At 49.2% G+C, this 11,707-nt stretch overlaps 1 protein-coding gene across 1 annotated transcript; it reads right to left on the reverse strand.

Annotated features, from left to right (window-relative positions):
- Positions 1–295: 295 nt before the first annotated feature.
- Positions 296–9,150, reverse strand: LYSMD1 (LysM domain containing 1). Its single transcript, XM_083591576.1, has 3 exons — positions 8,331–9,150; positions 3,964–4,304; positions 296–1,148 (listed from the first exon to the last, which is right to left on the reverse strand). The coding sequence occupies exons 1-3, from the start codon at positions 8,508–8,510 to the stop codon at positions 983–985; spliced, it is 687 nt and encodes a 228-aa protein (XP_083447702.1). The 5' UTR covers positions 8,511–9,150; the 3' UTR covers positions 296–982.
- Positions 9,151–11,707: the final 2,557 nt, after the last annotated feature.

Consider the following 11,707-nt stretch of genomic DNA (forward strand, 5'->3'; position numbering starts at 1 on the left):
CCCCCTCTCTTTTCCCCTATTATGTTTTTACTGTGATTTTATTTACTGTGATTTTATTGGTGTTAGCTGCCCTGAGCCCGGCTCTGGCCGGGGAGGGCAGGGTATAAATAACATTTATTTTTATTTTTATTTTTATTTTTATTTTTATTTTTATTTTTATTATTATCCCACTTACGGGGAAACCCCAAGGACAAAATCCCAACATGTTGCTCGTGGACATGCTGTGCAGCTCCCAGGTTGCCAGCGACCATTACAGACAAAAAACAAACAGAGTCAGACAGGCACAGAGACAAACTTGGAAGTCAGCAAAAACTGCCGGTTGTTTTAATCACAGGGGAGGCAGTACAACAAGAGGACTCCCGGAAGTCTGCGGGGTGAGGAGATGGAGCCTTGGAAGTGGAAGGGGGGTGGGCTGGAACGGCTCAGGAATCCCACCGTTAAGTCGAGCACAGACCCAACAAGCCCTCGCCCGACGCCCAGCCACACCGGGCATCCCACGGCGGCCACCCCAGCCCTAAACTGACGGCCGGAAAACAAGGGAGAGGTTTCCCATAGCACAACAGCGCCCCCTTCACTTCTGTTCAGCCAGCTACTCTATATATACCACGGGGGGGGGCATTAAGGGAAGGTTGTCCTCGGACTTTGAGGATGGGCAAGAAAGCACTTAAGGTGATAAATATGATGGAGGAGGAGGGAGAAAACGAAGGTACACAGAGACAAAGACGCACAAAGAGTCTGTTCAAAATCCAGGAGGCAGGGATGGGCAACGTTGTCGATGATGCTGATGCCGCAGAGGACCTTTCCGAAGCGCCCGTCTACGGGGGTCGTCCGTCCTCCAAAAACAATTCCCGGCTCCTTGGCTGTTTGCAGCGGGAGAGTCCCCTTACCGGTGGGTCCGGTGGGGTGGGGGGCAAAGGGACGGGGGAGCTCTCTTGCGGTCACCGGAGCCCCACGGACAGCGGAAGGAGGGAAGTGGCGTCGCTCAGAGCTTGAAGATTTCGTCCTCTTGGTCGCGGAGGGTGTCGGCACGGGCGATTTTGGTGAGGGGCACGGGACCCAGGACAGCGCGGGAAGAAGCCTCATTCTGGTAGGAGGAAGGAGAGGAGGCGGCCGTGGAGTGGGGAGATCCTGGCTCGCTCCCAGAAACCCTGAAGTGTGGGAAAGGGAAATATATGAGAGAGTGAGAGAGAGAGAGAGAGACGTGTGTTCTGCTACAGCTGCTGTTGACAAGGATTTGCAGTTGTGCCCCTTGTGGACGCGGGTGGCGCTGTGGGTTAAACCACAGAGCCTAGGACTTGCCGATCAGAAGGTCGGTGGTTCGAATCCCCGCCATGGGGCGAGCTCCCGTTGCTCGGTCCCTGCTCCTGCCAACCTAGCAGTTTGAAAGCACGTCCAAGTGCAAGTAGATAAATAGGTACCACTGCGGTGGGAAGGTAAACGGCGTTTCCGTGCGCTGCTCTGGTTCGCCAGAAGCGGCTTAGTCATGCTGGCCGCATTATCCGGAAGCTGTATGCCGGCTCCCTTGGCCAATAAAGTGAGATGAGCGCCGCAACCCCAGAGTCGATCATGACTAAACCCAATGGTCAGGGGTCCCTTTACCTTTACCTACCCTTGTGGATCAGACCTACCTAGCCCAAAGTGGGTCGACCGCAGGCCTGTGGGAAAACCGCTGGGGAAATTTTGGTTTAGGGTGGAGATTGCTCAGAGACTCTACATATGGTGGCAGTCTGTCTCCAAGCACCAGGGGCAACCGGCTCAGAGAAACCGTTGCTTTCATGCCTCACTTGCAGACTTCCTAGAAGTCTTCAGCTGACCAGAGGAGCTGGGCCAGGCAGACCAGCCCACAGCCTGATTCAACAGGACTCTTCTCCCCTCCAGCAGGGGAGGCCCCTAAAGTGGAAACAGGGACCCCGGCCTCTTCCCCAATCTAGTTGGCCTCAAGGGAGCCTCCACGCTATGGAGCAGTCTACCTCTGAATGCCCACATCCAGGGGACTTGGAGCTGGAATTGGCCATTCCCTGCTTGCCCTTGGCATCTGGTGCTCAGGGGAGCGGTACACTGCCCCTGGAGACTGGATTTCTATTCAGCCAACCCAGTTAACAGTTGCTAAAGGTAAAGGGACCCCTGACCATTAGGTCCAGCCGTGGCCAACTCTGGGGTTGCGGCGCTCATCTCGCTTTACTGGCCGAGGGAGCTTCCGGGTCATGTGGCCAGCAGGACTAAGCCGCTTCTGGCGAACCAGAGCAGCGCACGGAAATGCCGTTTACCTTCCCGCCGGAGCGGTACCTATTTATCTACTTGCACTTTGACGTGCTTTCGAACTGCTAGGTTGGCAGGAGCAGGGACCGAGCAACAGGAGCTCACCCCATCGTGGGGATTCGAACCGCCGACCTTCTGATCGGCAAGCCCTAGGCTCTGTGGTTTAACCCACAGCGCCACCCGCGTCCCTAACAGTTGCTAGTAGACTTCCCAGGAGTGAAGTGCCTCAGTGGGCTCCAAATCTGGGTCGGGGCAGGGCTGGCTCCAGCTTCACTCAAGGACAATTCTGGCCCTTGCAATGCCAGCATGTGGCCCCCGAGAGACTACTCTGGAGAAAATGGGGCCCTCGGTGGCAGGCAGAATGCTCCATTAATTTTATTTTAAGGATGCCCATTAATGCTGTGTTTGCCCAAGCTGAGGACCAGAGTTGGATGAGACCTCAAAGCCACCCACGCCCGTTAGGCAGGATCACAATGTTCCGCAACAAACACACACACGCACCCCTCCTCCTCTGATCACCCGGCAACGGATCCGCCAATACAGAGGAAGGTTATGGAAGGGAAAGCGCAGTGCACTAGGATTGCTTTTAAAGCAAAAGGCGCTCTCAGGTCGCTCGCGCTAGCCAGCCAAGCTGTGTGGAAATGGGTGCCAGTGTTTGGGGGAAAGGACCTGAATCTCTGCCGGTCTCCTGGTCCAAGGAGGCCCCGTTTCCAAACTCCACATGCTCTCAAGTCTTTATCTTGCACGCTTTTGCAGAAATCCATTAGGACGGGAAGGAAATGAGAATATCAGAGTCACCAAATTCAAGGATGGAGCAGCTCTGTAGCAACTACGCCCTCTGGTGGCCACAGAAGCTCAACAGCAGGCAATACCTCCCTGGCTAAGACTTCTCTCCCGGAGGATTAAATTAAATTAAGGATTTAGGCCCCCCAGTTAGAAAAAAACCACAGATAAGGTTTCCAGCTTTGCAGTACGCATTGCAACCCAGACTTGAGTCCCTTGGGACAGGTGGAGCTCCGAAATGAAAATTAAAACGCACGTTATTACAATTACATTGTTTTAGTCGATTTTAGTATCATGGATGGTATACCCAAGTTCCACTCACAACTTTTAAAAACGGGCCTTTGGAATATCTTCCCCAGATCCTTCCTTCTCTGCCCGTCCCCCCTCAGACTGGGCTGTGTTGCGCTGCAAGCAAGATGCAAGATGCAACAGGTGTCTGAGAATGGAACATTGTATATGGGTCACCCAGGGCAAGTGAGTCAAGCTGCATTGTGGGGAAAGGGCAGCCTGAGTGCCGAGTGGGTGGGGAAAACATATTGACCCCTGTTCGTGTGGCTATTCAGGAGACCCCTTTATTGTTGTAAACCACTCTGGGGTCATATGGTTCAAGTGCAGCCAAATAATAATAATAATAATAATAATAGCCTTCCTCATAAAGCCTGTCCTTAATTTTTCCCATCTGTGAAATGGGTACAATTGCCTAGGAGGAAAATAGGAAAATAGCCCAGCACGCTGGCTGCCCTTTTCTCACAATGTAGCTTGACTCACTTGCTCCGAGAGACCTAAATACAATGTTCTTGTTTCATCGTGCTTGCAGCGCAACACAGCCCAATCTGGGGGGCGAGGGAAAGCAGAGGAGGAAGGATCTGCTTTGTGCCACCCTTAGGACCCACGGAAAAGGGAAAAAGCAGGGTCACTCACGAGCTGCCCCCTTCCCGCAGCTTCTTCGTGGCGGCCTGCTTGGATCGGCGGATCTCAGAGTCCAGCTTGAACAGGAAGTCCGCGGCGGAGAGGTCATGCTTGGGGGCAGAGGCCCCCGACGCCCCGTTCTTCCGCGGATGCTTCTGCTTCTTGGGGGCCTCGGGCTGAAAGGCCCCCGTCTCCCCTTCTTCCACCTTCTCCTTCTCCTCCTCGTCTTCCTCGAGATCTAACCCGTTGGACAACAGTGCCTTGGGTTCGACCGGTACAGGGATGTAGAGAGTCTTTTTGAGGAAGATGGAGTCGCTGGTGTACAGCCGGTTTGCTCTCTTGATTTGCTCTGTCTGGAACGGAAAGGGGAGGGCTGCTAAATACAAGGCTCTTTAACAAAGCAAAGCTGCTAGACCTCATGGATGTGGAAACACGCAAAACAGCAGAAATTGAGTGGGGGAGCTCACTTTGGGATAATTTGGGCAGAGCAAGGGCCTCGTCTTTTTGCTGGAGCACCTGAGTACAGTGTTGTTCAGATTTTGCGATGCCAAGTGCTTGATCAAGCTGGGATACGCCACAACGTTCCAGAGCCCCGTTCACATCCTGAAGCGAATGCAACCTGGGTCTGCGCATCTGTGCATGCACAGGTCGCGATTCGCCGCTTTCGCGCATGCGCGCGATGTCATTTTGAGTGTCTGCGCACACGCGAGCGGCGAAACCCAGAAGTAACACATTCCGTTACTTCCGGGTCGCTGCGGAGCATAACCTGAAAACGCTCAACCTGAAGCATATTTAACCCGAGGCGTGACTGTACTCCCACAGAGACTACCTTAAAGGTAAAGGGACCCCTGACTATTAAGTCCAGTCATGGCCGACTCTGGGGTTGCGGCGCTCATCTCACTTCATTGGCCGGCGTACAGCTTCCGGGTCATGTGGCCAGCAGGACTAAGCCGCTTCTGGCAAACCAGAGCAGCGCACGGAAACGCCATTTACCTTCCCGCTGGAGCAGTACCTATTTATCTACTTGCACTTTGACGTGCTTTTGAATTGCTAGGTTGGCAGGAGCAGGGACCGAACAACGGGAGCTCACCCTGTCGCAGGGATTCGAACCGCCGACCTTCCGATCGGCAAGCCCTAGGCTCTGTGGTTTAGATCACAGCGCCACCCGCGTCCCAAGAGACTACCTTACACTGTGTTTAAAACCAAAATCGCATTTGGATAGAAACTGTTTCTCAGGCAGCTAGTCCTAGTCTTTATAACCCTGTACCTTCTTCCAGAAGGCAGAAGCTAAAAGAGATCATTTCCGGGGTGCGTATTATTCTGTGCTATCTCTGCAGCTTTCTTATGGCACCTGGAAGCGTAGATTTGATCCAAGGTGGGACTTTATTCAGAGCAATGCCATTACTGGAATGGAGGCGCACTTATCAAAGCCTCTCTCTGTGAATATACATTAAAGGACTTGGTAAGAACTCTTTGGGGACGCGGGTGGCGCTGTGGGTTAAACCACAGAGCCTAGGACTCGCCGATCGGAAGATCGGCAGTTCGAATCCCTACAACGGGGTGAGCTCCCGTTGCTCGGTCCCTGCTCCTGCCAACCTAGCAGTTCAAAAGCACGTCAAAGTGCAAGTAGATAAATAGGTACCGCTCTGGCGGGAAGGTAAACGGTGTTTCCGTGTGCTGCTCTGGTTCGCCAGAAGCGGCTTAGTCATGCTGGCCACATGACCCGGAAGCTGTACGCCGGCTCCCCCGGCCAATAAAGCGAGATGAGCGCCACAACCCCAGAGTCGGCCACACTGGACCTAATGGTCAGGGGTCCCTTTACCTTTAAGAATTCTTCTTGTTATCTGCTTATTGGCTGCCCACTGTGGGAGCGATCAGATTTCCCGACGCCTGACAGCATCCTGTCCTCACGGTGGCCACCCAGATACTCCGAGCATCACCTGAGTCCACCTGCAATCCCCAGCATACAGCTTCCAACTTACGCAGCAGGGCCACAGGTTCCTCACATCTGCTCTGTTAGACAATGTGCAACTTGCCCTTCCTGGCTTATCTGAAGGGCTGAGGGGGTGACGGGAGTGGTCGGTGCCTCCTTACGACAAGGCTGGATTCCAGCGGACCTAAAGGAGGCAGCTAGAAGACCAGTGGGAGATTTTACTTCCTTGGGCTCCATGATCACTGCAGATGGTGACAGCAGCCACGAAATTAAAAGACGCCTGCTTCTTGGGAGGAAAGCAATGACAAACCTGGACAGCATCCTAAAAAGCAGAGACATCACCTTGCCAATAAAGGTCCGTATAGTTAAAGCTATGGATTTCCCAGTAGTGATGTATGGAAGTGAGAGCTGGACCATAAAGAAGGCTGATCGCCGAAGAATTGATGCTTTTGAATTCTGGTGCTGGATGAGACTCTTGAGAGTCCCATGGACTGCAAGAAGATCAAACCTCTCCATTCTGAAGGAAATCAGCCCTGAGTGCTCCCTGGAAGGACAGATCCTGAAGCTGAGGCTCCAAGACTTTGGCCACCTCATGAGAAGAGAAGACTCCCTGGAAAAGACCCTGATGTTGGGAAAGATGGAGGGCGCAAGGAGAAGGGGACGACAGAGGACGAGATGGTGGGACAGTGTTCTCAAAGCTACCAGCATGAGTCTGACCAAACTGCGGGAGGCAGTGGAAGACAGGAGGGCCTGGCGTTTTCTGGTCCAGGGGGTCACGAAGAGGCGGACACAACTGAACGACTGAACAACAACAACAAAAGACCTCTACTGAAAAGGCCCTTCCTGAATCTCAACAGTATTGGATATTTATCAGCCAGATTCCAATATCGGGGCAAGGAATTGGCATCTCAGCTCCAGGGGTTTCTGTAGGAGACGGTTCTCCTCTTCATTCTAGAGCTAATCTATATATGTGTATATTTATTTAATTTTTTTGCTGTTAAAAGGATTTATCAGCTGGCGTTGTCCAAGGACAGTTGTGCTTAACACAGAAGGTCTTATAGTTACTGCTGGTACATAAATAAGCAGGTAATGCATCAATAAAAGATACATGTCTCTTGTCCCATAGAAGTTGTATCAGAATGAATATTTCCACCAGCTGTTCCGGGGTAAACGCATAAGCTGCACCTGGTGGAATTTTCCCTTCTAGCTATATTATACCAACAAGCATATGTATGCACATTAAAAATGGGGCTGTTACAAGCCAGTGGTGCCATGCAGCGATGTCCTATGCATGCTTACTCCGAGTTGTTCAAGGGTAGTATGCAACAACAGTAGCAAGAATACTTATTGCAAAGTATTGGAAGACACAAGAGCTACCCACCCTGGAAGAGTGGCAGATGAAGGTGACGGATTATATGGAACTGGCGGAAATGACTGGCAGAATCCGAGACCTGGGAGAAGAGTTGGTGGAAGAAGACTGGAAGAAATTTAAAGACTATCTTCAGAAATACTGTAAAATTAATGAATGTTAAAATGATGTTGGATTGAAAATAAGTGGCATTAGCAACAAAGTTAATAAGAATATGCAAAAATGAATTGATAATGGATGAAAATATAGAGTTATAATATGTTAAGATACAGAGTTAAGATAAACGAAAGAGGGTAAGGATTTGCTGATTTGATTATTTAAATGGGGATACAAAAAGGGGAGGTGTGAGGAGGCCAAGGAAATAAGTTAATGAGTTCAAAGTTACAAAAAACGGATTTGTTTTTAATTCTTTTTTAGCTATTTGTCTTTTGTATTTTGTATTTTTATTCCTTTTTTTCTTTTTCATGTATTTTTCTATGTTCTTTTTTTTTGTATCTTTTTCTTTTTATATGACCTTTTTCATTTTGTAAACTTATGTTTTTGTAAAACTTCAATAAATATCTTTTAAAAAAAAAGAGTTGTTCAAGTGTAAGTATAATATGTATATATGTATATGTAATAGCTTAATATTTTATTCATTTCCTAAAATTTATACACTGCTTGATTGGCCCCCCTCCCCAAAAACTAAGAAAAATTAGCTAAGAAAAATTAGCAACAAAAATTTAAGACATTCAAAAAGTTAAACTAGCAGTAGACTAAAAAGAGATAAAAACTCACATCACCTTTCTAAGCACCAGGGTAGGCCAGACTAAACAAAAATGGTTTTTTGCAGGCACTGAAAAGAGCACAGTGAAGGCACTTGCCCAATATCAAATGGCAGGGAGTTCCAAAGACTGAGCTCTTACAAGTGCAAAATGGGGCAGAGTCGGCGCATACGGGGTAAGGCGACCGCAGTTAAAATTCTGGTCCCAAACTATTAAGGGCTTTACATATGAACGGTAACATCAACACCGTAAACATCGTTTCTGAGCACATGTGTAAAGATCATGACCCCCTCCCCTTTCTAAACAGACTCACCGTGACCCCATACTTGACCGCCAACCCCTGGAGGGTGTCCGCAGGCTCCAGCCGATGCTCCAGCCGCCTCTCGCGCGCCGGCGAGCTGACCGTCTTGACCAGGCTGCCGTAGGATCGGGTCCTGCTCCCTTGCAGTAGCCCTGCCCCGCCGGGGGACCCCTGTTTGGACGGAGAGGCCATCCCCCAGCTGCCAACCCTCCCCTTACCTGGACGGCCCCAGCTTGAGGCCAGGAAAGGCTGACCTCTCAAGGGCTGGTCCTACTGCAGCCACCAACCCCTGCAGCAGCCAAATAGGCCCATTTCACAGGAGGCACCCTCAAGGCCCGTCCCCTGAGCGAGGCTGTGTCCACCCAGGACGCCTCTCCACTTCCTTCGCCCTTCCCCACCCCAAAAAAATAATCTCCCGTCCCCCTAGATATAACCTTTCAGTGCAGATGGGCTTTCACTTTCAGAAACACCCCATTGCAGTCCAGCCTCCTCCTGTTCTCCCAGATACCAGATCCCCCAATGGATCTCCTGCTCCCACGTCGGTCCGCTTTTCCTCTGAAAGATCACCCACCCTCCGCCCCCTCTTGCAAAGCAAAAGCCCCCTAACCTATCCAGTAATCCACCATCAGGTTGCCCAGCGGCTGCGCTTTCTGTTGCAAACAGTTGAAACAGAACCCAGCCTAACCCTGGCCCCGCCCTCCCACCTGCTCTCGCAAAGGCTTCTGGGAGTTGTAGTATTTGGGAGGGGCTGCTGAGTAATCTCCCACCCACCATATTTTCAATTATGCTGCACATTTAGACATGCACCAACACACAAAATGTGTCTTTTCTCAGCCTGGGGTGGAAGGGAGCCTGGGGAGGGCGCGAGACTACATTTCCCATCATGCTCCCTGCTTAAAGGCCAGTCCCTCCCGCAGCATGACGGGAGTTGTAGTCTTCCAGGAGCAGAAAAACAAAGGCTTGGCTTTCAAAGGGGGCTGCAGCTTCTCCCCTGTTGCATTTTGGGGGATTTCGACAACGGGCAGCTGGGAATTGCAGTCCAGCCACTTAATTATTCTTTTTTTAAAAAAAAAAAATCTCATAAGGACTTCTAATGGTCAAAGGGACTGCAGAAAGAAAGGTTGTAAATTTGGGGGCTTTTAGTGTGGAGAAGCGGCGACACGATAGAAGTGTATAAAATTATCATCATATGTAGTATGATGGCATGCATTTTAATCTCTTTTTTTTTTAGTTTACCATGGCTTTAATCATATTTTGAATTTTTTTAATACTTGGTTTTATTAATCTTTTAAAAACTGATAATTTAATTGCTTTATTCTTTTCCTAAACCGCTTGGAGGTTGGTTTGTTTTACAATCAAGTGGGATATCAGTGCTATGAGATAAGTCAAATTACACATGGCCTGCTTGGGGAGTCTTATGGAACCTCCAGGTCCAGAGGCAGTCTATCTGCATTCATCAGTATGTAGATGACACCCAGCTCTACCTCTCCTTTAAATCAGAACCGGCGAAGGCGGTGAAGGTCCTGTGTGAGTGTCTGAAGGCGGTTGGAGGATGGATGGCGGCTAACAGATTGAGGTTGAATCCTGACAAGACAGAAGTTGTTATGTACTGAGTTGAATAGGATCCAAACTGCAGCAGTCTGATTGGTCCTAGAACAATAGGATCCAAAAGGCAGCAGTCTGATTGGTCCTAGAACAATAGGATCCAGAATGCAGCAGTCTGATTGGTCCTAGAACAATGCAGCAGTATGATTGGTTGGCAGGAACCACCCAATCATGCTCCAGATAGAAGTGAATCCACAACTTGATTGGCTTACAGTAGAATTCCGGAATTAGCCAATCATGTGCAGCCCATTGTGTAAATAATGTATATAAAGCAGATACTTTGAGGGGACATTCATTCATTCCTCCTCACCACTATGAGCTGAATAAAGAGCATGAAATCACTTTGCGACTCTGAGTATATTTCAGAAGTACTGTTTTTGGAGGACAGGGGGCGGGCTGGTGTGGAGGATTCCCTGGTCCTGAATGGGGTAACTGTGCCCCTGAAGGACCAGGTGTGCAGCCTGGGAGTCATTCTGGACTCACAGCTGTCCGTGGAGGTGCAGGTTAATTCTGTGTCCAGGGCAGCTGTTTATCAGCTCCATCTGGTACGCAGGATGAGACCCTCCCTGCCCACAGACTGTCTTGCCAGAGTGGTGCATGCTCTGGTTATCTCTCGCTTGGACTACTGCAATGCGCTCTACGTAGGGCTACCTTTGAAGGTGACCAGGAAACTACATCACAGGGACCACATAACACCAGTCCTGAGAGATCTGCATTGACTCCCAGTACGTTTCCGAGCACAATTCAAAGTGTTGGTGCTGACCTTTAAAGCCCTAAACGGCCTGGGTCCAGTATACCTGAAGGAGCGACTCCACCCCCATCGTTCAGCCCGGACACTGAGATCCAGCGCCGAGGGCCTTCTGGCGGTTCCCTCACTGTGAGAAGTGAGGTTACAGGGAACCAGGCATAGGGCCTTCTCGGTGGTGGCGCCCGCCCTGTGGAACACCCTGCCTTCAGATGTGAAGGAAATAAGCAGCTATCTTATTTTTAAAAGACATCTGAAGGCAGCCCTGTTTAGGGAAGTTTTTTTATATTTAATGCTGCATTGTTTTTAACACTCGATTGGGAGCCGCCCAGAGTGGCTGGGGAGACTCAGCCAGATGGGCGGGGTATAAATAATAAATTATTATTATTATTATTATTATTATTATTATTATTATTATTATTATTACGTTCTTAGGAGCATTTGGCCACCTTGAGAACAGGACACTGGACTAGAGCCCTCCCCTTGGCCTTATCTAGCAGCCAGCCTCTCCTGGAGCTTTTATGTTGCACCTTCCTTACACGCTTACCTGAGAGTAAGCTTGGTTATATTCACTCAGAGGTGGTTGGGTTTTTTTAGCAGAGTAGCCCCTCGGAAGTAGACCAACATGGCTAATTTTAAGTTATTTTCAATGGGTTAGCTCTGAGGAAGACCCTAGTTAGATCCAACTCTTCATTATTAGGCTACAAATATGGTCCCATCAATGAGCATACTTACAAAACAACGACACCCCAGGAAAAAGACAATAATAACTATCAAAAAAGGACAAAAAACCCCACCTTCAAATAATTCCTCTATAGAGAAACAGCATAATGTAATTTGCAGTTCTGATTTAAAACACACTTTAAAAGCCAGGATGAATTTAAATATATATTTATAATATATTAATTAAATATATTATATTAAATATCTATGTTATCATCTAATATCATTGATAGATAGATGTTTGATACATGTCTTTACTAGGCTTTCTTTCTCTTTCTTTCTTTCTTTCAGATTCTACCTCGCCCCTTCTCTGATA

This window comes from Podarcis filfolensis (assembly GCF_964270895.1).
Source record: "Podarcis filfolensis genome assembly, chromosome: 16".
Taxonomy (NCBI): domain Eukaryota; kingdom Metazoa; phylum Chordata; class Lepidosauria; order Squamata; family Lacertidae; genus Podarcis; species Podarcis filfolensis.